Source organism: Humulus lupulus, chromosome X (assembly GCF_963169125.1).
Source record: "Humulus lupulus chromosome X, drHumLupu1.1, whole genome shotgun sequence".
Taxonomy (NCBI): domain Eukaryota; kingdom Viridiplantae; phylum Streptophyta; class Magnoliopsida; order Rosales; family Cannabaceae; genus Humulus; species Humulus lupulus.
The window spans coordinates 57,775,950-57,801,395 of NC_084802.1; the positions used below are offsets into that span (position 1 = coordinate 57,775,950).

At 35.6% G+C, this 25,446-nt stretch overlaps 3 protein-coding genes across 3 annotated transcripts; all 3 read right to left on the reverse strand.

Annotated features, from left to right (window-relative positions):
• Nucleotides 1-12,339: 12,339 nt before the first annotated feature.
• On the reverse strand, nt 12,340-13,290 carry LOC133805854 (uncharacterized). The gene has a single exon (XM_062244004.1). The coding sequence runs from the start codon at nt 13,288-13,290 to the stop codon at nt 12,340-12,342; it is 951 nt and encodes a 316-aa protein (XP_062099988.1).
• Nucleotides 13,291-15,418: 2,128 nt separating this feature from the next.
• Nucleotides 15,419-16,783, reverse strand: LOC133805855 (uncharacterized). Its single transcript, XM_062244005.1, has one exon. The coding sequence runs from the start codon at nt 16,781-16,783 to the stop codon at nt 15,419-15,421; it is 1,365 nt and encodes a 454-aa protein (XP_062099989.1).
• A 3,240-nt stretch (nt 16,784-20,023) lies between these two features.
• On the reverse strand, nt 20,024-21,255 carry LOC133803507 (uncharacterized). Its single transcript, XM_062241572.1, has one exon. The coding sequence runs from the start codon at nt 21,116-21,118 to the stop codon at nt 20,369-20,371; it is 750 nt and encodes a 249-aa protein (XP_062097556.1). The 5' UTR covers nt 21,119-21,255; the 3' UTR covers nt 20,024-20,368.
• Between the last annotated feature and the right edge of the window lie 4,191 nt (nt 21,256-25,446).

Genomic DNA, 25,446 nt, shown 5'->3' on the forward strand with positions numbered 1-25,446 from the left:
ACATGGCTTGCGTTAAACACGCTAAGGCCATCCTGACTAATGAGTCAGCACAATGTGACCAGTGCCCAGTACCACTGCCGAACTTGACTAGTGAGTCACAGCTTCACAGTTGATACTAACACCTTTGCCAAATCTGAATAATTAGTCAGTGCCATGCACAAGTAAGCAATGCTATCAATGTGTATCATATGCCAATTATCCAAGAGTAGGGCATTCAGCATGCTTACTTAACAGTTGCTCGCATAATCTTGATCGTGCACAAACACAGAGGCTCAAGCTCTGACCAATCTCATATTCATCATTCATGGCATGCCCTAATCACATGTTTCTCGTGCATCACATGCATCACACTTAATCATCCAGCATGCCTCAATAATAATCATATGCAAATGGGCAAGATTGTCAAGCATTCATTATGTTATCAATGTTTACATTTAAACATTCAACATGCATCAAACATAACCATGCATGTCACATATGGGGTGCAGTTTTCTTACCTTGTGTTCGAGCAAGAATTAATAAAAGAAACGACCTTTTAGAACGATCAGTCCTTTGGTCCTTTAACAGCTACCTGGTCATAACCAATTATGGGATTCCATCAATAAAAAAAATGATAATAGGGTTGCCAAACCAAAACTTAATCTCCGAGACATCAAACACTACTCAACTGGGTAGTAGGTTCAACCCCGAGGCCTTAGGCTTGAATCCCCAAGCTAAAAACACTTTTCTGGCCAAAAAGACACTAAGGGCCATGGCCCTCCATAGCTGTGCCGCAGCGCGCCCCTCAAACAGAGGCTGCCTTCCCTGACAGGCACCTTGGGCCGCGGCTCACCTATGCCATGCCGCGGCTCAATATGCAATTCAGCCAAAAACCAGCAACGCACCAGCTCGACCCCCCTGTGTTTTCCCTTGGAACCAACCCTTCAAACCAACCCAAAACACCAACCTAACACCCAATTTAACCCCTAAACTTTATCTACAACTCACCCTCATCAAAACCCAAGAAAAACATCAACCTAACTCCCTTTAATTCCAACTATCAACCAAATGATTACAAGCTGAAAACTCAAAGATAAAACAGAGTATTACCAGAAAGTTAATGGATAAAACTTACCTCAAACCTGGAATTAAACCCTCTCCAATGGCTGAACCAAGTCTACAAACTCAGCCCCTTGATTTCCTAGCTTGAAATCTCACTTTGAGCTCAAAAACTCCAAAGAGGATATGAGAGGAATGGATGTATAGGAAGGGAATTTCTTGCTATGTTTTTGTTATGTTTCTACAGCCATCTAAAGCTTCACATATATCCAAACCAAATGACCTAAATACCCCTAGGCCATTTAAGGCTTCTAAAACCATTTCAAGGGTAAAATTGGTACTTTCCACTTATCCCGTTAATCATAATTAACGCTTCCCAATTCCCGCTAATCTCAATATTCTCAAACACCAATAATTCGCATCCCGTTACCCTTTAATGCCCCGTAACACTCTAATCATTAAAACACCCCGAGACTCACCCCTAGCCCCAAGCTTAAGCCTGTTATGACCAAACCGATATTTAACATACCATGATCGTCTCATGCCAAATGGCTCGAACCAATCCACATATAATGTGGTAAAATTATAATTCACCCATATGCATGAAATTACACAATCACGCCCCCAACGGCCAAATTACCAAAATGCCCTTGCAATTAAAATATGAGCCCATATGCATGCATTCACGATCATATAATAATATAATTCACATAAACATGCATATAATCTTTAAATACCATAATAAATCAATTATGGCCCTTACAGCCTCCTAATCAAGGTCCTAAACCTTATTAGGAAATTTGGGGCATTACACAATTAATGCTGCATTAGTTCGGGAAGATAAAAAAGTACAACAACCAGTGTATTATGTTATTAAAAGGTTATTGGGAGCTGAATCTCGATACCCAATGATGAAAAATGTAATGGCCTGAAATCCCTAATGTGGTTTAATGGCCGGATTAGTAGGCTGGGAGGGCGATAATTGTTTTATTATGCCATTAAACTATTATATGCATGTTTATGTGAATTATATTATAATATGATGTTAAATGCATGCATGTGGGTCCACATTTGATTATAAGGGTATATTGGTAATTTGGCCCGTTGAGGGCATATTTGTATATTTTGGTGCATGTTTGTGATTAATTGTGAGGCCACATTATAATGTGGATTTGTTCGAGCTATTAGGCATGAGACGATCTTTGAATATAAACTATCGGTTTGGTCATAACAGCTTAAGCTCGGGGCTCGGGGTGAGTCTCGGGGTGTTTTGGTGATTAGAGCGTTACCAGGAATTAAAGGGTAACGAGTTGTGAATTATTGGTATTTGAGGATATCGGGAATTGGAGAACGTTAAGTATGATTACGCGGGAAATGACGATTTTACCCTTGAGAGTCTTTAGAAACCTTTAAATGACCTAGGGGAAAAATATTCATTTCACCCGTAAGATATATTTCAGCTTTGTAGACTGTAGAAGCTTACCAAAACAGAGCAAGTTCTCCCTTTCTCCTGTACATCCCTTCTCCTTCATTCTCCTTTGGAATTCTTGACCTCAATTTGAAGAAACAAGCTAGGAAATCAAGGATTGGAGTTTATAAACTTAGTTTATCCATTGAAGAGTACACAAACCCAGCTTGAGGTGAGAATTCAGCCATGAATTTAAGCTATACTATGTTTTTCTTATGGTTTTTAGTCAAGAGATTTTGATGTGGTTAGTTGGGAATTAATGGAAGTTTTTGAGTAAGATTGCTTGGGTTTTTATGCTTATATGGTGGATAAGTTGTAGTATCAATTGGTGGCTTTGCTTGGTGATGTTTGGAGAGTTTTTATAAGGTTTTGAAATATGTTTGAAGGGGAAAAACAAAGGTTTTTGGCTAAGTTTTGGGTGGGGCCGCGACTCTGTTCTAGAGCGTCGTGGCCCAAGCTTGTTGAAGAAGAAGGTGGTGTTGAAGGGGCCTAAGGGCTGCGACGCTTGGGGAAGGGCCATGGAGCTTGAGGCAGTTGCTTGAGGCGGGTTTCCTTTATTTTTGGCTAAGGGTCGCGACACTTGGGGAAGGGTCGCGGCGCTTGAGGGCCATTTTGGCCAAAAGTGTGTTTTTGACTTAGGGATTCAAACCTTAGGCCTCGGGATCGTTCCTACTACCCAGTTTAGTAGGATTCGATGTCCCGAAGGCTAGGTCTTGGTCTGGGAACATTTTATTTTTCATTTTATTGATGGAATCCCATAATTGGTTATGACCAGGTAACCGCTAAGGAACTAAAGGACAGATTGTTCTCAAGGGTCGTTCTTTTATTCATTCTCGCTCGAATTTGAGGTAAGAAAACTGCACCCTATATGTGACATGAGTGGTTATTATAGAGGCATGTTGGTTGTTAAATGTGGACATTGATTGCATATTAAATGCTTAGCAAATCTTGCTTACTTGTGTATGGTATTGACTATTCATAATCGACACTGGTCGTGTATTACTGACCTAAGAGTCAGGAATGACATAAGCGTCAAGAACGCAGAGCCGATAAAAGATTAGATCTAATTGATATCAGCGTTGAATGACTCTAGGAGCATTAATGTTGGACCGACCCTAAGGTCGATGAAAATTGTAAGCGCTTGACTAGTTACTCAGAGCTAGGGCCAAAGGCCTAGGTGACTGTTTGTCACATGGCTAAGGGAACGGAATCCCACCGTTGTGACTCTATGGTCACTCGATAGGGTTATGTTGGTGACTATTTCATCAGATACCTATATTGTTTAAGCTAGTGAAAGGATCACTTATCTGAAAAGGGAACGGAACCCACCTTAGTGACTGTTACAACTGTCACTCTTCTATTTTGGACGGGAAGTCCTGAATGATTATTATGATCATTGTTGATATTACATTCATGCAATTTTATGTTTTCTTGCTGGGCTTTGGCTCATGGGTGCTATGTGGTGCAGGTAAAGGGAAATAAAAGCTCACCTAGCCTTGAGTGGAGAGCTTAGGTGGTGATGTGTACATATGCGGCCGCTTGACAACCACGACCAAGGAGTTCTTAGAGGAACTAGGGGGTTTACCCTATTTTTCCCGCTTAGATCGGCGGGTTGTAAATTTTACACAGTAGTGACCATTTTTCATTGTAAATAACGCGTAAATGTTTTTATGGGCCCATGAATAGTTTTATGTTTTAAATAAAATATATCATTTCCTTTTGATTGATTTTCCACCTTAACCTATTAATAACACCTAGAAGCATGTTTTTAACCAAGGAACTTGGTTAGCGAGTTAAATTCACGGTTCAACGTTCACCGTAACGGTCTTGGGGTAACGAGGCCGTTACAAAAAAGCTCGCACTTTGATTGGTACATGCATAGAGAAAGCTTTGACCATACCTCAAAGCACACTTAATCCACATTCTCATTAACGAACCATTACGATAAGAGTTGCCAAAGCTGGTAGCGTCAGGTCAATTATTAAAGTGGGTAGTTGAGCTCCGTATCATCCAAGGACGACAATTCAAGGTCAGTCACTTGCCGATTTCATAGCCAAATGCACATGGATATCCAACGAGGAAGTTGTAACCCTAGCTTGAGAGCTGTAGAAACTATATGTCGACGGATCATCAAACGAAAATGGATCAGGGGCAGGAATTATACTTTTAACCCCTAAGGGACATAGATTTCATTCTTCTTTGAGGTTTGGGTTTGATGCCTCTAATAATGAAGCAGAATATGAAGCTTTGCTAGCAGGACTTTGAGTTGCTCGAGAATTGAAAAAGAAATACATTGATACAATGATTCTCAACTCGTAGTTTATCAAGTACGAGGAGAGTATTAAGCTTGAGGGACAAAGATGGCATCATACCTATAAAAAAGTTAAATGATAAACTAGGATGTATAAAATACCATGGGAATTTTAGGGGAGCATATATGGTATTGGATATAACCATACCATGGGCTCGGAAAAAAAATAATATTAAAACAGGGGGCATAATTTAAAAGCTCAGAAAATTAATATTAGTGATGATCGAGTTTAAAAACTTTAACGTTTACAAGCTCGGAAAGCCCTAGACAATAAATGAGTTTAAAAGCTAAAAAGTTAACTAGCTCGAAGCATTCACATTAAAACCGAGCTAACCATATCATTCATATTAAGAACAAGCTAACCATTAAGCTTGTGTACTACAAATTTTTGTTCAAACAAATTTAGTAGACATTTCAAGCTTCACATGTTTATTATAATAAGCATGTATTTCGAGCATAACTATGGCATACAAACTATATGAATTAACAAGTATAGAAATGTCAAAAAGCTCAAAAATAATTGTATTATCTACACAAGTATAACAACTACAATACATAACAAATGCTAAAAAATTAAAGCTTATGATTGTCTCAGCCCCAGGGACTTTAATTATCAAATTAATATTTTTTGGCCTGGGGGCCTGAAAAAAAACAATAACAAAAGATGATAATGGAATCTCCTCAGAAAACTCCTCCTTCTCCGGATGTAGCCTCATCCCCGATCTCATCTTCGACATTATCCTCCAAGGTTGTAGTTTTGGAGGCTACCTCTGTGGCCAACCAAACTTGATAGCATGCCAACTTAGAGTATTAAGCTTCTTTGGCCTCAAGCTACTTTTTAAATTGGGCTCTCTCTTACTCCTTAAGTTCAAAGGAGGTTTTGTTCTCCTCCTCGAGTTGAACATTCTTCTTTGTGAGCTCGGTGAATTGGCCTTGAACCTCCATTAGATCCTTTCTCAATGAGTTAACCTCTAGTTCAGCCTTGACTTAGGCCTCTTTGGCCTCGGTCATGCTCTTCTCGCTCGCGGCCACGTAACCGATGATTTGCTAGGAGAATCGAATGACCCCGAGAAGACCCTGCATATGGAGGAGAATGTATGTTAATATACTTAGTGTTATAAGATGAATATAAGTAAAGATAAATATGTATATACAATATATTTACCATGAAGATGAAGTCCAAGGTGTTGCATTGAACCGAGGAGGAACTCTTATTCCTAAGGAAGTTCCAATCCTAGGGGTCAGGTCGCTTAGGGTTTGTCCAACTCATGAGAGCAGCTTGGAGCCCAGCCTAGGTCCAAAGTCCCCTCCAGTGGGGAGAACTTACGTATCCGTTAGAAAGAGTAAAATTTGGATATTTGGATGCCACTGGTCCAGAAGAACTAATTTTGAAAGTTCGGAGGGTGGTTCTGAATGTCCTCATGAAATTTCCTATCCTTTAAATAGCTAAATAAGTAGTAGAATCCACCACCTCCTTGTTTTCGGGCTGGGTTTTTTTTGACACAGTATAAATATAAAATCTCCCATGGAGACGGCTCAACCTACTTCAGCTCATGGTACATGGATTTGAGGGATGCGAGGATGCGGTGAGTTGGTCTAAAGTTTTAATGGGGCAATCCCAATACAATCGGTAAAACTTTTGAAATATTGATGGACATGAGAGCTCCGACTTTCATATGCTAGCCACTCCAGGCTCCGAGCCTTACATGCATGTTTGGGTCATTCTCACCAGGTGCGTAACTGCTCCGTTCATCAGTAGTGGGAGCTCCACACATAAGCTTGTCAGATAGCTTAAGCCCACGACTAGAAAAAATGTCAGAGACTTGCCTAACGGACTTAATCGAAGATTTGTATAAGTCGGCCTCAAAGTAGGTGGACTTGGGCACAACAACAGTTTTGTTGACTAAGAGGCCGAACTTGGGAATGGGTGATTCCTCCTGAGGTTGCTTGGATGATACTAAGGATTGCTTATTTGATGACTCAACATCCATTATCTCATAGTTAAGTTCACCTGGGAGAAAGGCGATATAAATTGTTAGTGTTGGGTCGAGAGGTTGAGCTAAAGGTATTTGGCTAGCAGCTGAAGGCTCGGGAAGGGCAGCAAGGCGAAGCCTTTTCCTTTTGCCTTCCTGGATCTCTCTAATTTGATGCCTATACGAGCTGCTTATATTCTTTTTTTCAAACCTCTCGTTATATTCACAGATTAAATTTTGATTTCGAGAAAAGGGTGATTCTGCTTGGAGGATAGTTTTTTGATAAGGGATGGCCCCGAGCTGAGAACCCCCACCCGTCATTCTCGGAATTAGGTCGTGACATCTACCAAGAGAAAAACAAAGGTGAGGGCCCTCTAGGGTAGGAATACAACTAAAAAAGCACAACATGAAAAGGTGGTACGAGAAGATTAAAATAATTACAGGCTCAATTTTTGAGTTTCCATTAATCTAAAGCTCGAAAGATGACTAGGGTATTATGGCAGTTAAGACATTATTCCCTAGAAATTCGGGCACAATTACCCAAAATTTAGACTGTTGCACTTCTCCTAAAAGTCTAACCTAAAACTTACCCATTACGTTAACTATTTGTGCCTATTCCCAAAAAATTTGAAACCCAAAGACAACTTTTTTACGTTTTTTACTACTCGAATACAGATCAAACCCACATTTTTTTTTCAAAAATATCAAGAAAAAAATTAATATATAACGCATGCAAGAAAATATACAAATTGTGAAGAGCCAGGGATTGGAAACTTACGTGGAAAAGTTGCAGTAGAGCGTTTATGAAGACGATTGAGTATGGAGACCCTAAAATTCTTAACAAACGGATTGAGGGAGATTCAAATTTTGGAATTTCTGGTTTTTAGAGAGGAGGAGCTACAGATGAATGAAGAAGATGAAGATAAAGTGGGGATAAAGAGAATGGAAAGGGTATTTATAGGGAAAAAGGAGAGAATGATTTGAACCGTAGGATTAAAATCCAATAGATGGGGGTAAATGAGAAGTGGCAACAAAAAGTGGTATGGGAATACGGAATGGTAGTACACAAAGTACAAAAAAGTAACCAATCAAAGCATGACATGTGTACAGAATCGAGTGTGGTAGGGAGACACATTTCCGATGAAGGAAATTCAAAAGTATCTCCCTCATAATTTTTGGGCAGACACTTTTGAGGGGGCAAATGTTATATCTTGTTTTCAAGAAAAAATATTTGGCTAGGAGAGTAAGCTCGGAAACTTTACAATAAGCTAAGATTCTAATATTATTATCATTAATAATAATATTGTGATTACGAAGTATTAGATTATCTCAGCTCGGAAGTAGAGAATCAAATCGAAGAATTAAACGTTATTTTAGCTTGGATGAGAGATGTCTTAGCTTGAAGAGTGCGAAGATCAGCTCGAAAGCGCGTTTAAGAAGTGTCAGAAAACAATGTTTAAGTGAATAGTTCCTATTTTTTAGGGATTAGTTTAGATCTTTACTTGCTGATTGATTTGTTTGTATTTTGAATTTAAATTAAGACACTTGTGTAACTTCCTCCTAAAATTGTGGGGAAGAGAATCTGAAGTTAGGTCGATAAATACTTGGATTGTAATCATTTATTTTCATGCACAATCTTGGTATTTAAAATCTGGGAAAATTGCTTTCTAAGCTTTAACAAAATGATTAATAAAAGTGACTCGTAAACTAAGTAGATTTAACTACTCAAGCATGTAAAATTCTCCGTGTTCATTCTTATTTTTCTAAAATAATTATTCTTGCTTAATTGCTATTTTTATTTTAGTTGACAAAAAACTGCGTTAACATTTTTAAAATAAAGAGTGCCAATATTACTAAAATAATTAGAATAGATCTAAAAAAACCGAACTAATGAATTTAAATCTTTAGTTTTAGGTATTTTAAAGAAAAAACCCAAAAAAAAAAGGCATAACACAATTAAAAATAATTTTCTATTAAACTTTTATGGGTTATTTGCGGCAATAATGCCTATGTAGTTCATTTTGTTGTACTTAAATGCTTATGTAAAAATTTTGGCGGCAATAATGCCTACCGTTACGAATTTAGAGCAGACGTTGGTCCTTGGCCGTTAAGTTTGAACAAGGGCCAACGTGGCGACACCTGATTGGCCCAATTATTTTTTTAAATAGTTTAAAAATTAATTAAAAAACTAAAATCTAATTAAAAAATATTCTAATTTTTAAAGAAATTAAAATAAAATATAAACATCAGATTTAAAAATTATTAAATATAAGCAATACATCTTTTCACTTTTAACTAATTAAAATTCAAACATCTAAGAAAAAAAAAACCAAAACATGAACAAAAACCAAAACTAAATAAAAAAAACACCAACAATATCAAAATATTCATAAACACCAAATTGAACACTTAGGCTACTCCCGACTGTTCATCCCGAAAAGAAAATGTTCATCATAAGCTCTCCAAAACCCAAAAATCCAATCTAACAAATCATCAAAAATCAAAAATTAAAACCCAAAAATCAAACACAAATCAATAACACCCATAAAATTTGTAAACCCATTAGCCAGTAGCATCCAAACAAAAAATGCCTATACACATTAACTTGTAAAACCATCCACTAAGCAAAATGCAAATCATCCGTTGTTGGAAGTCGAATTTGTCGTCGAGATCTGCCCAGAAGTCGAAGTCTTCGTCCCTCAAAGCTCCACCCAGAAGACGTTGAGATCTGCCCAGAAGTCGAAGTCGTCGTCCCTCAAAGCTCCACCCAGAAGTCGTCGAGATCTGCCTAGTAGTCAAAGACGTTGTCGAGATTTGCCCATATGTTGAAGTCGCCATCGAGATCTGCCCAGAGGTCTTCGTCCTTCAAAGCTCCGCTTAGAAGTCGAACTCGTCTGCCATAGGCCTTTCTGTCGAGATCTGCTGCTGCTGAAGAAAAAGAAGGACGGGGGAAGAAGAAGGATGGGGTCTTTTCACGGTTGGGGGGAGAGAGAAAGCAAGAGGTTGAAGATGAACCCTTTTTTTTTTTTTTTTCAGATTTAGTTTTTAAGAATTTTTTAGTTAAAATTTGAGATTTTAAATTTTTTATTAGTTATTAAAATTTATGTTTTTACTTTTCTAATAGATTTATTTCATTGAATTTATTTATTATTGTAAATTAATTAGATTTTTAAAAATAATTTTTAATATATTTAGTAAATAAAAAAAATGGGCCAATCAGGTGTTGCCACATGGCTGCCACGTTGGCCCTTGTTCAAACTTAACGGCCAAGGACCAACGTCTGCTCTAAATTCGTAACGGTAGGCATTATTGCTGCCAAAATATTTACATAAGCATTTAAGTGCAACAAAATGAACTACATAGGCATTATTGCCGCAAATAACCCAACTTTTATCAAGTTTTTAGGGAGCGACTACAACGCATCCCATTTTTTTGCAACACCGGTGCATCATTTTTCTATTTCGGCACCTGAATAGTTATAATCCTAAATTTTTTTATATGATGGTGTACATTATAGATATCTAGAACATCCTACAAATTTTCAAGAAATTCTGAATAAATTATGGTACCGAAACATGGTATAAACTGTTTGTTGCACGTGTGCCTGCTTTTTTGTGTACGCGTGTAAAATTTAACAGTTTGAACTCTGTTTTCGGCTTTGTAAACTATTAAAAATTTCTTCAAAATTTGGAGGATATTCTAAATAACTACAATGTACACCGTCATATAAATTTTTTTGGGATTATATCTATCCAGGTGCCGAAATAGAAAAAGAATGCACCGGTGTTGCAAAAAAAAAGATGCGTTATAGTCGTTTCCTAAGTTTTTATTATATTTTTCCTCGTTTCTAAGATTAGCTAAATATAAATTAAAAAAATTCTTATTTAATTTGTTTTTACAATATTTAGCTTTAACACAATAATTTTTTTGTTTAATCATATTACACAATAAAATGTTTCATCCAATATTTATAAATAATATCATGAATCTAAACTGGAAAAAAATAACTTAAATAATATGAACCAATATAGTATATTTTCCTTTTAAAATAAATGTGATTAAGTGTAAAAACAATATTGTATTGACAATGGCATAATAACTCAAAAAATGGGAAAACATATGAGCATGAATATAACATATACCATTTAACATATGGTTTTATTAGTAATTATGTGAAAATTGAACAAAGTAATACTAAATATTCTCAAGCGACACAACACGACTTAGTTATTCTAACTTAGTGTTGTATAACATAATTGCATCGTATTATATAATATACATCAACTATTCAACCCATTAAAACACAGAATCCGGTAAGTAGAGCAATGTTAATTAATCATAAGTTTGAATAAAAAGTATAAACAACTGTATACATATAAATATATATATAAATGGCCAAATGAAAATAGAAAAGAAAAGAAAGTTTGATAAACCCCGTAGAGAGGAATAAGATCAATTATGTCGAACAAAAAACCATTTTCCATTTTTTTTTAACTGTGAAGAACCATTTTTTTTTAAAATGTTTTTTCCCTTATTATGAAAAATTAATAATAATTTTATAAAAGTTATATAGTACCACTAGCACATGTTTGGTTATCTGTCTTATAAGTAATATAAACGTGAGCACCCGTACTGTGCACAAATGCCAGGGAACATCTGGGTTGCAACGCACGTGTACAATGATGTTACAAGATATATATGAATTGTTTGTGTAATTTGAAGAAATTACTAGTGATAGACAAAACTATTTGATTAATTATACTGCCTTATATAATTAATGTCTCCTGCAAACCAGTCGCTCTAATAATTGAACACTAATAAGTCTTGACAATTTACAGTGTACAGTAGTACTCGGTGATTTGTTAGCCACGCTAAAAGCACATTTCACACTTCTTCATCATTCAACATTATTCAATATTATCAATTTTTCATTTCGAAAAATTATGAAAACATTTATACATTTATTTAACATGAATCTGTACATTCGTATTTAATGATACATAATCTCATAATTTTTAGCAATAAAAATAAAATAAAAGAATATTATATGTGAGTACTTCTTTATTGTGAGAAGGTTAGTCTTCATTGTTTAGATTATATGCATATTTTGAATTATGTCGCCAAATAATTATATATTATATTTATCTCACTCTTAATTTTCTTTTATATATTAGTTAGTTTATTACTTTTTGGTATCTTAATTATTTATTTTTTTTATCAAGAAAGTAAGATTTTATTAATCACAAACCAGGGCTACCTCACAAAATCCAAAAGGACCCAAACTCAGCTACATTACATGGAACACATTTTCCTCAAATAAAAAAGCTCAATACCTTTCAGATTCTTACGAGAAAAACAACTAACTCTATACAGAATATCTCTTTTTACCACATCAACTACAGTATTGACACTAAGTGAGTAATTATGGACAAAACAAGTGTTTCTATTATGCCAAATATAATAGACTGAAGCTGAAAAAACAGCCGCCACCATAGAGGCCCGAACCCCCTTCCTCATATCTTCAATCCACCTGGTCCAGCCATAGAAATTTAGAGGCCATTACAGCCTATCCAATCTTGAATATGAAGAACTACCTGCTGGGAGAAACAGTAGTCAAAAAACAAATGATCATGGCTCTCATCAACTTGTTCACAGACCGGGCAAAGGGTAGTTTCAAGAAGCATAAACACTCGATGTAAATGATCCCGAGTTAACAACTTAGTATTAACAGCTTGCCAAGTGATAAACCGATGTTTGGGCACACTCATTCTACTCCACAAAAAATGCTGGTATTTGACAGGGACTTGGTGTAGAAAACTTGCATATAACAACCCAATTTTAAACCTCCCTTGACTGCCTGCTTTGTCAATATCCAATTGAGTAAAAATACCACGCAAATGACAGATTTTTCGCCAGTACCAACTGGTATCTGCCTTAAGTTGGTAGAGCCAGAAGTTTTGTCCCTTTAAATACACATAGTGTATCCATTTCACCCACAAAGACTCCTGCTGATGACTAATAGCCCAGATGTATTTACCTAGCATTGCCTTGTTCCACTTAGTACCTTCACCAAAACCCAATCCTCCAAAAGATTTAGGCAAACAAACAGTAGACCAGGAAGTGAGATGAAAATTACTTCTGGTACCATTATTACCCCAAAGAAACCACATACAAAGTTTGTCTACTTCTTTGATTATACTTTGAGGCAATAAGAAAATATTCATCCAATAATTTTGCAGCCCCAAAAGAACAGAGGATATGAGCTGAATCCTACCTGCATATGATAAATGTCTACTGGTCCAAGTATGAAGCCTAAGCTTAATTTTTTTAAGAATTTCTCCACAGTCTGCCTCCTTCCACTTTGTAGGTCTCATAGGAATCCCAAGATATTTGAGAAGGAAGGTGCCCTCTTCAAGTTGTAAAAGTTGCTGTAATTGAACCTTGTCTTGAGCTAAAATACCACCAAAAAATACTTGAGACTTACTGAGATTGGCCTTCATTCAAGTACTGTTGCAAAAGTCATCAAATACCTGTTTAATAATCTGAACAGAGCCTCGGTTAGCTTTGCAAAAAATCACTAAATCATCAGCAAACACATAAGTTGATGATCTTGAGACTTTTACACATAGGGTGAAATCGGAAATCAAGTTGCAAAGCTCCTAGCTGAAGTAGTCGAGAGAGATATTCCATAACTAATACAAACAGTAATGGAGAGATAGGGTCTCCTTGACGAAGCCCCTTAACTCCCTGAAACCCCCCCTGCAGTCTACCATTCATCATAAGAGCATATGAAGTACCTCTGAGACAAACCATCACCCAATTCATAAACCTGGTAGGAAATCGCAGGCTGATTAATAACCTCTCCAAAAAACCCCAGTCAACTGTATCGTAGGCCTTACTTAGATCTATCTTCATAGCACATCTCGGGGAAGTATTCCTTCTATTGTAATTCTTAATCAAATCCTGAAAAATTAGGATTTTATGAGCTAGTGATCTCCCTCTAATAAAGGCACCCTGATTGGGACTAATTAGAGTGGGTAAAACTTCCGAAAGCCTACTACAAAGCATTTTAGAAATGCATTTATAAAGAGTATTGCAGCAAGCTATGGGTCTATAATCTATCGCCCTGCTAGGGATTTCAGTTTTTGGGACTAAAGCCAGCACTGCTTTATTGAGCTCAGCAGGTATCTTCCCAGAAGAGAAAAATTCCAGCACTGTCGCTGATATGTCATCTCCAATTTGCTTCCACACAACTTTGTAAAATTCTGAATTGTAACCGTCCAAGCCTGGACTTTTTGTACTCGAAATGCTAAACAAAGCTTTCTTAACATCAGCTTTCGTAAACTTTCTAATTAATCCCAGTTGCATATCAATATCTAAGCAAGGCTCCAACTCAATGCAATCAGTATTAACCAAACTTGTAGCAGAACTGTGACTGCCCATATAGCTTCTGAAATGGTCTAGGAATTGATGCACTACTACATTATAATCATCAATAATGTCCCCTTGGTCATTCATAAAAGAAATAATACGATTCTCCTCCCTTCTTTTTTTGATGCAAGCATGAAAATACGAGTTATTTTCATCACCCTTCTGAAGCCGCTGAATCAAATAACTTCTGTATCGAGCATAATGTTCTTTATAGCCAATCGCAGCTCTTTTTTTCAGCCTCCTGAGCAGTAGCATCTGAAGGAGAATCTTGAGCTTTTGATAAAGCCAGCTGATAGACTCCCTTAGCAAGATGATAACCTTGTTCAATATCTCCAATTTCCTTCCTATTAAAAACTTTCAAGACATGTTTCAGCCTTAGCAGTTTCTTAGTCACTCCCATTAAGCCCCCTGCTGTCATAGGCTTATGCCAATTGTCCATAACTATCTCTTTAGACCTGCTGTGAGCAATCCAGCAATTAAAGAATCGAAAAGGTTTTATGCCCAGATTCCCAATCTTAAGAGTCCTAATGAGAAAAAAACAATGATCTGAATGGACATCCTACTGAAGCTCTGCAATAGAATTCGGCAAGGTGTCTATCCAATCTTCATTGATAAAAACATGATCAATTTTTGAATAAACTCTATCTCCTCCCTCCTGTTTATTAGACCAGGTAAAATTAGATCCAATACACTTGAGAGAAGCCAGCTAAGAACAAGCTAGCCAAGCAGTAGAGTCAAGAATCTCATTAGCACTAATCACCTTCCCTCCCAATCTGTCATCAAAATTAAAAACAGCGTTGAAATCTCCCACAACCATCCAAGGCTTGTTCGAAATATGAATAGAAGATAAACCCCTCCACATATCCAACCTCTCAACCAAAGAGTTAAAACCATAAACAAAGGTGATAACTATTTCCAGCTGTAAGCTAGAAAATCTAACCAAACAGTGTATAAATTGCTGGTGTTCCAACAATACCTGAACCTTGACAAAAGACTTCCTCCAAAGAACCAGTAATTTTCCCTCTGTAACCGTACTGCTATAGTGATCCCAGCCAAAGAACACTTTAGTCATCATATCATTAGCCTTATCCCTCTTTAATTTATTCTCTAATAAAGCACAAATACCCACTTTATTCATCTTTAAGAGACTCAGAATAGCATGTTGTTTGTCTCTTATTCATACCCCTTACATTCCAACTAAGAATATTTGAGCAATCCATCAGATTTTGAGCCAATTAAGTACCCATTTTTCTCCCTTGCTTCCTGTTCTTGAAGAACCTTGAACACATTCTGTTTGTTGTCCAAATTTGTGCTCACAGTCTTGCCTCTACTCTTAGAGTTCCCAACTTTCTTAGGGACTTCCCAGTTCTCTTTATTAGCTTGAGTACGTGATATAAGATAGACCTGTGAACTACCCTGAGTTTCAGCAGCCTCTCGAATATCTATCCCAGATTCATTTTGCTTTGCTTCCACTACTTTAGTAGCCTCATTAACACCAGATGTTTCTCCTATATTGGCCTTGGCATCTGCAACAACGGGAACAGAACTGGCAAGTTCCTGTTCTGTCTTGCTCTTTGTAACCCAAACCTTAGTGTCAGTTTTCTTACAATCAGTTACATAATGACCAAAGCCCTTGCAATTCTTGCATTTTATGGGGAGCCATTCATATTCAACAAACTGTTCTTGAATCTGTCCACGCTCATTGACAAAATATATGATAAATGGAGGGTCATCAGTAATCTCCATTTCAACAAGAACTCTAGCAAACCTGATCATAGACCTATCATTTGTAAACTTGTCCACCATAATAGGTTTCCCAATTGTACTAACCAAGGCACTTAGACATTTTTTTCCCCAATATTGCAGACCTAAATTAGATAGTTGGATCCACAGGGGTACAAAGCGAACTAACCTGATACTGTCTAGATCTTGAGTCCAAGGTTGCATAATAACTGGCTTCCTGTCGAACTGCACAATGCCATTCTCCAAAACAAAATCTCTAGTAGCCTCATCATTGAATTTGACAATGGTGAGTCCCATATGCATCCTCACAACCCGTTCAATACCCAAGTGACCCCAAATTCGTTTTACAAAGCCTTCAAACACAGCAAATGGGAGATTGGCTCCCAATACCATACATATCACAGCTGAGTTCCAATTCTGAGCCTGTTCTGCAACTTCAGCCAAATCGATTTGAGCTACTTTCTTTCCATTTTTCATAATTGGCTCCTCATAATGAAGCTTAGTCGCCTCATTGATAAGAAGCTTATCTCTAAGATTTGCCCAATGAGATTGAACAGAAGCTTGAAAATTATCCTTCTCAGCAAGCGTAGCCGTATTCATATCCATATCTTCGTCCACCAGGTGAAGTGGATCACCATCTCTAACCGGGCTCAACGAATTCATCTGCTGCTTACCTTCAGTAGAAAGTGAAGGTAGATCTTCCTCTGACTGTAGATTATGTTGATTCTTCAAAGAGGATTCTGGCAATGGCGTGGATTTAATGGCCTCCTCATTCCTTGATCTTGATGCAGGCTTTCGAGTAACCTTCTTCTTCTTCATCATGGAGAGAAGAAAGGATCCTTCACACGCCCGTTTTGGTTTTTTAGGAATTTACTTTTATTGTTTTTTATGTTTTTTTTTTCCTATTGTGTGTAAATCCTTGTATCTAGTTTTTGTTGAAAAATATTTTGACTAAAAATTGTGTTTAAGGAGATTATTTGGACACGTTTGGCAAAATATAGGAAGCAAAATATATTTTTTAAAATAGAAAGTCTAAACGGGAACAAAAAGATATAAATTTTTAATTTATTTGTTTTTTTTATATATAATATTGATCTTGTAAATTTCATATATTTATATGAACACATTTGTCCACTATAGATGACTATATCAAGTTACTTTTTTTTTTATGCGAATAAGTTATAAACCCAATTTTTTTTTTATATAATGTTATACATTGTAGCTATAGCAAACCTCTCCTACGTTTTCAGAATATACTCACATTCTAAATAATTTATGGGATTTTTTTTTCATAAATATGGATTTTTAGCCATTAATATGCAAAAATATGGTAATTAAACTTTTATTAGTTTGTATGGAAAAATTTAATTAAAAAAAATCAAATTATGGGAAAAAAAATATGGCATAATAATGATTTTTTACAAAAATATAGCATAATAATGATTTTTTTACAAAAATATGAGAAAAAAAAATCATATAGAAAGGAATACAAGTTTTAAAAAGCCATAAATAATACTTGTAAAAAAAAAACCATATTTTTTAAAACTTTATTAGAAAATCCATATAAAATGTAATTTTCACATAATTTATTATGCTAGAAATATGATTTAAATATTCTATTGCACATGTGTTTGTATCACTTTTTTACTTAATAAATTTTAACTATATATTAATTTGTATCAAAAAATTAAAATATTTTCATTATGAATAGTGTTTTTAGCTATATATAGTAATGAGAAATGAAGGAAAGTAAAGGCTGAAAAATACTTGTGTACAACAGTAAACTCAATTTTACTTTATAATATTTTAAGTAAAATTTTAATTACAAATATAATTGCAATTGTTGAATTTGTATATGTTAACGGTACTAACAACAAATGTCAAGCGTAGAGCGCAGCTACTAATGTATTAAGTATGCAAGGAAGTTTGTTTCACAAATGTGACAAAGACTTGAGGGACCATACATTATTAATATTTTTAGTTATATTATAAGCACTTTCGATTAAATAAACTTCAGTGGTTCGTTCGTAGATCACTATACAATGATGCATAATGAAATTTGGGATGAATGGGCTAAATATGTTCTTCCATTCACTATTACAAAAATTGTATGGAATGTTGCTTTTTCACCAACATAATTACATGCTAATTGCAAACCGACGTTTTATGTAGTGATATATGATGAAAAAACACCATACATCGGTTGGTACCAAAGTGGCATGTAGTCTCATAAATGACGTCTAAAAACGTCAAAATAAACCATATTTGATATATTTGGGATGTCATTTGCCCGACAACTAATATTGGGTATGTGTTTTTTCGTCGTACACATTTATCGACCGACAATGCTTACGGACACAAATATGAGTATTTTTGTACTAATAAAGGATTATTAATAACTTTGTATATATATTTTTAGAACTTCACATTTACTTACTTTTGTAAATTATTAATTTAAACATTTAAATTGATTTTGTTCATATTTAAATTTGAGTTTATATTATATTATATATATATATTTCATTTAGATATTATTTATATTTTTATTAATCCTAGGGGCATTTTCATAATACCCTATGGTGTGGTGACATGTCGTGGGCTACTAATTAGTACCCTAAACTAAATAGGAATGGATGGTAGCTAACAATATTGCTATATGGCATCGGTCAATGACCAACGCCATATAGCGGGCCTGCTTTTGGCATCACTTGCAAATGCAAATGTGTCAGTTTGAAATCTGATGCCAAAAACTTATGACAATGTTTTTTTTAAATATATATTTTATATATATATTTATATTTTTACGATCTTTAAATTTATTTTATTATACTAGCTCAAATTTTAGAAAATATAATTTTAAAATTTTATAATTACAAAAAAACGATTTCAGAAAAAATAATTAAAAATCAACTAGAAAATAATTTAATAACCACTCACTACATCAACTTAAGATAAATAAAAAAAATAACTGAAAAAATAACACAATGAACAATATACACCAGAATATCAAAACATCAACAAAAAAAAAACTTAAAAACAAAAAAAAACAATACAATGAACAATATACATAAGAACAATTAAACATTAAAAAAAATATATATATATAAAAATAACTAAAAACGTAAGAAAAAAAAGGTAAAACTCTAAAAATATAAAAATTTATCGTAAATAGTAAAATTAAAAAAAATATTATTAGAACCTAAAAAAATAACTTTATTTTTTTTTGACAAAATTAAGTATTTTTCTTTAAAATTTCCCATGGTTTTTTTGGCGGAAGCGAAAGTTGTTCTTTGTAGTGGTGCAATGCCATTTCCGAACTTGAGCGAAAGGCTTCCCAGCTTAATGAAAGATGAGAAGGTTGACTCTAGGAGCTTGTCACCAACAATGATGGTGGCTGAGATGATCATAGAGTGGGGTTGGAGATAAAGAACTGGTTTGAGTGGGACGAGAGAGACAAAAAAGTCCACAGAAAGTTTTGCTATTGATGGTCGATGAAGTAACACCTAAATAGTTACACCGACAAAGTATATATATGCATATGTCATTATTTTCAACCATATAATTTAATGTAATTATGTAAAAACTAATAACACAAATCCTAATTATTGAGTATTTTAGCGTTAGTCAAATTTATATAAAAATTAAGAAAACAGCATGGCCAGATCGAAACTTGGAATCTGTGCAACAAGTAACTAGAATAAATGACAAGTAAGCACAGTAGTTCAACAACCTTACCCATCAAACTGAGTTATATATTTATATATGTTTGTATATCTATTTAAAGAACAAAATTGAATTGCGTAGCAAAAGGGGATATTGGGAATATAAAAAAAGAAATATTTATATATGATATATATGCCAAATTCAGAATCTATAATAATTCATCACATCTTTATTTCCATTTTATTTATTAATGTGGTCCCCCCCATATTGTTTCCTAGTTGCTCCCACACATGGCGGTTGTCTAAAATTTACTCCTCTACACCACATGAGTACCTTACAGCAAAGAGTATGTTGTATTTTATATAGATTTTTCTTAACTTAAATATACAAAGATCATATACGGATACGTATATATATAATTTATTTATGTACAACCAAAAAATTATATACAGTACCCTGTCCGTGTAATGTAGAGATCGTTTCTCTAAATAGCTAATTAAACACAGTAAAGCTAGATATTGGGAAAGATCTGTACCCAAATACGCAGCTCATATTTAAGATCAAGAAATTAGAAAGAAAGGAAAAAAAAAAAAAAACTTATCATACTAAAAAAACGACGTAGCAAAAGCCAAATATAAAATGTACCTTTAACAATTAGCAATTAGTACAGAAACATAAGATATATGGGACTTGAAATCGCAGGTATATATATTTAGATAAATATAGATTTGATAGTAAACTTTAATTACGGGGACGACTGTTGATTAGATGATCGTAAGAGCTGCCTCTGGTTGACCTTGGAAGATGTCTGATTGATTCAGCTACAACACAAGTAGACTTACAAGATGTATTGTAAAGATTAATCAAACCGAACCTGTCACTTAAGCTTTTTGATACTTTTGCAGTAGCAATATTCCAAAAGTTTGGTTGATGATCATGGTCATGGTCATGGTCATGGTCATGATCATGGTGGTGATCGTCGTCGTCTTTGGAACACTCAACTAAGGCAGCAATAAATGGATCCCATTTCAAGGGCTGCTTAGAATTAACAGTACTAGTACTACTCTTCTTGATCATTTTCTTGGGGGTGGTGCTGGTCGTGGTCGTGGTCGTGGTTGTAGGCGGCAGAGGAAGAAGAAGAATAGAAGGCCGATCTTCGCGCTTAGACTTGATTTTCTTGGAATGTTGCTTTTTGGGGATCCCGGGAAAATGTTCCCAAGAAAATGGGACCCCAGAAAAGCGAAACGGCGTGGCTGGACTGAGAGGAGAGTCATGGTGATGATCAGGAATGTAGAATGAAGCTGAGCCATGAGAGGAGGAAGAGTGTGATGACATTGATGAGAAGGAGGAGAAAGATGGAGTTCGGCGAGAAGTAGTAGAAGAATAAGATGGATTTTTCATACCACGATGATGATGATGATGTGAGAAAGTGCAGTCACATTCATAATCATCATCTTTGGAAGTGTTTTTGGGAGTTGATAAAGGATCCATTTAGGCTCAGATCAGAACTATTTGTGATCAGTGAGAGAAAGAGGGTGAGACTCATGTAATAATGTTCTTGTACTAGTCCTTATACACATATATACGAATAGAGAGAGAACCTATTTTATTTGTCTCTCCTCTCTTTCCTTTTCTTTAGTCATGATTTGGTTTTTTTCTTCTCTACATTTTTATTTTAATTTCAAGAATAATAATTGAAGAGAAAGGGGAAAATATTATATTATTAAAAAAAACAGATAACATTAATTTATTTAGTGATAGTTTCATTCGACCCTATTGCATTCATGGCTATGCCACCTACAAGGGAGAGAAAGAAAAAGCCAATTAAGGAGAAATTGTAAATTACTAGTGGAAGTGGTGGTGGTAAAGCCATGGTTTAAACGGTACTTGTTTGGTGTATGTGTGGTTTGAAATGCATTTTATTACTAGCGTTGAAGTGACACTTGTTACTCAAAATGATCTAATCATACCCATTAAAATACATTTAGTACAAAACATTAAAACATGACAATGAGTGTTTTGTAAATTTTAATGAAAAGATTTATTAGTGAACTAAAATTTTATTTTCAAATTATTTGCTAAATACCCTAAAATTGTACTGAGCCACTCTTTATTTATACCCAGCAACTAATTTCACACTTTTGTATTGTTAGTTTAATAAATTTTCCTATGACAATATAAAATGAAAATTTTAATGCGAAAATTACCATTGTGATTCCATCACTTTAGTTTAATATTGGATTTCGAAAGAAAAAATAATAATAAACAATAAAAAATGACATCTTACACTTGTTTTTTAGTCAAAGCCATAAGTGATATGGCTGTTGGAGACATGATTTTAACTCTCATAATATTTTTGGAGGTTACAAAGTCATATGGGAAGAGTATATAACCGTTTGGAAAAATTGCACAAAAGTATGTGCTGAAAATGGGCTGTGGCCACGACCACAAGTGTTTCTGGCTGCGGCCTGTGGAACAGAGACTCACGGCCGCGACCTGTGGAACAGAGACTCACGGTCGCGGCCTGGAATAGCACTGGCCTTGGCCAATGAGGCTGACAACCAAAGCTATTTTTCCATTTCCATTTTGAACAGTTCCAACAACTCATGTAACTCCAAAAAATTATTTTAATTCCATAAACATCCAATTGAACATTGGTAGCAACCATGAGAGTTTGTGGAATTTGAAATTCAAAGGGTGTCTCAAAAATCTATGTATAAGAGCCTATTGCTCACTAGTAAGACACACTAATTTCTATCCACTAGAGCACTTGGCTAGAAATTCACCATAGATGCTTGTTTATTCCAGAAAGCTATTTCATTTGTGAGAGTTCCCTTAGTGCTTGAGATAAGGAGAAAAAACTTTTGGACAAAGGTTGTAAACCTTGTTCAAGTTGGTGATCCCCAAGCTCTTCACTTTTGTTGTGTGAGTGAGAGTGTTTGCTTTTGTTCTTGTTCTTCTTTTCTTCTATTGTTTTCATCTCTTTCTTTGTCTATTTACATATTTAGTTGTATTTTATGCTATAGAGTTTTACTTCCATATTTATTTTTTGTTCTTCATCCTTTAGTTTATTTGTATCATTTTGTTATAGAGTTGTATTTTCTATTGCTCTCTTCTTCTACATCCTTCTACATTTACTTGCAATTTTTGTTATTGAGTTGTAATCTTATTTAATCAATCTCCTTGTCATTTGTATTATTTTACTTAGAGTTGTAAGAGTCTTACATTTTCATTGAGGCAATTTATATATCTCTAACATTCAAAAGCTTAACTCTTGTTTGTTTCAATGGATGGTGAGACTATCAAGATCATGAACTAAGACCTAGTGAGGTTTGATAGGTTTGATGGATCATGTAACGCCTTGGTCAGCTAAGACCGTTACACTGTGTATTTTAAATAGTGCTTAACTCGCTAAACGAGCCATTAGGCCATAAACGTGCATCTAAGTGTGATTACTGGTCCAGGGTTAAAAATTTCGGTTAAAAGGACTGGATGTTTCATTAAAAACAACAAAATGTACATGGGATCCCATAATAAACGTTTACAAAGTTGTTTATAGTTCTAAAAAGGTCATTACAATTCAAAAGTTACAACCCACCGACCTAAGTGGAAAAAATAGGGTTTAACCGTAGTTCCTCTGAGAAGCCTTGGTCGTAGTGGTCAAGTGGCCACATATGTACATATCACCACCTAAGTTTTTCAACTCATGGCTGATCCAGCTTTCCTTTCCCTTTACCAGCATCACGTAGCACCCGTGAGCCAAGGCCCAACAAGATAACTTAATACAAGTGCATGAACAATATATACATATTCAGATGTATATCTAGCATGCCCAGTAGTAATAACCTACTCATACATGCATACAGGTACAAATAAATAATTATGGAATCATTCTGGGGCTCGCAGCCTATTCAAATGACCATAGAGTCAACTTGGGATCCTTTGCCCTGAATAGATGACCATAAAGTCAACCTGGGGTCTTTAGCCCTGAATAGATTACCATAGAGTCAACCTGGGTCCTTTGCCCTAGCCATGTGACCATAAGGTCACCCTAGCGCTGAGTAACTAGCCATAGAGCTAGTTAAGCGCTTTGGTTTTTCTACGACCATTGGATCGAACAAGCGTGTAACACTCTCTTGATTAGATCTAATCATATCGACCAGCGCTCAATGCGCTATTGTCGCCCTTGACTCATAAGTCAATGCTTTACGACCAGCGCTTTTGCCGTCCTTGATTGATAAGTCAATGCTTTTCTCAAATATATATAATGCAAACAAGCATTCATCATATAACAAATATCCACATATAGAGCACTCAATATGCTTCATCCATAATTATAGGCATAATCATAATCATGCACATTTACAGGGACCAAAGCCCAATCAAAACTATATTCAGCATTTAGGCCAAGCCTTATCATGTATGTCACATAATGGGTGCAGGTTTCTTACCTCAGATCCAAGTGTAATCTAAAATAAGAACGACCCTCGAGCATGACCTTGATCCCGAGCCCCTAGTGATAACCTAAGGACTGAGTCCTAGCCTCTGGGACATCAAATCCTACTAAACCGGGTAGTAGGATCGATCCCGAGCCTTTAGGTTTTGAGTTCCAGCACTCAAAACCTCCCCGAGGGCCAAAATCCCTTAAGCGTCGCGGCCCCGAACCATTTGAGCCGCGGCCCACTCAAGTCAGAGGCCCGAGCCTCTTCTCTGCCTGCCCAAGCGCCGCGGCGCCCACTCACAGGCGTCGCATCTCAAAAGCGTCACAGCTACCTGCTTCTCCTTTGCCTGATTTGAGCCACGATGCCCCAAGAACAGGGTCGTGACTCGACCTGCAAAACTCAATTTTTCTTCATTTTTCTCATTCTAAATCCCTCCATAAACCTATCCAAACATACCCACATCTCAAAAAAAAAGTTCCCAATCATCTCAATGGCCCAAAACCTTCAGAACCCAAGCTTCAAACCATTCAAGAAGTCATCAAATCATAGAATCCAATTCAAAACTTAAGAAACTTAAGGAAATGGAAACTCAGAAATTCAAAGCTTAAATTACCTCTGATTATGTCATTTCTCACCAAATCCTCTGGCTAATAAGCTTCTAATATTTCCTAGAATCGTTATGACTCCATCCTTGCTTGAATCCGAGTCCTAAAACTCGAGTTTTCTTCGAAAATGCAACGAACCATAAAAAGGAGAACGAGAGAGAGAGAGAGAGAATGTTCAAATGTGTTCTTCTGTTTCTATTAGGTTACTTCGAACTCAAGTAACCTTAAGTAAAACCTAAGGCTTGGGGTCCCAAAAACGCCGCTGAGGGTAAAATTGTCAAAATTCCCAGAATTTCCTCCTGATCTTACTAGCTCCCAATATATCATCAAATATTCATTCCTATTACCCAATACCCCAGTAATGTATTAAATACTCAAAATACCCCTTGATTCACCCCGAGTCAAGTATTAATCCCATTGTGACTTTCCCGCTAACTTGCTCCCTAGGATCGCCTCGTGCCGAGTAACATATATATATCCACATAATAATGTGGTCCCACACATATCACATATATGCCAAATAGACCCATAGCAGGCCAAAATACAAAAATTGTCCTTCTACTAAGAAACGGGCCCACATGCTTAATCAATACACCTAAACATGCATATCAAGTCATATAATAATATAACTCACATAATCACATAATTACACACATATATAACACATAAACATATAATTTCCATAATTTTCCATCCTGGCCCCCTAATCAAGGCCCTAAGCCTTTCTAGATAATTTGAGACGTTACAGATCAAATTTCACTACATGGCTATA

What these genes read in the sequence shown, in the direction of transcription:
- LOC133805854 (XM_062244004.1), bottom strand. Translation starts at nt 13,290, where the DNA reads ATGAAGGCCAATCTCAGTAAGTCTCAAGTATTTTTTGGTGGTATTTTA.
- LOC133803507 (XM_062241572.1), bottom strand. Translation starts at nt 21,118, where the DNA reads ATGGATCCTTTATCAACTCCCAAAAACACTTCCAAAGATGATGATTAT.
- LOC133805855 (XM_062244005.1), bottom strand. Translation starts at nt 16,783, where the DNA reads ATGAAGAAGAAGAAGGTTACTCGAAAGCCTGCATCAAGATCAAGGAAT.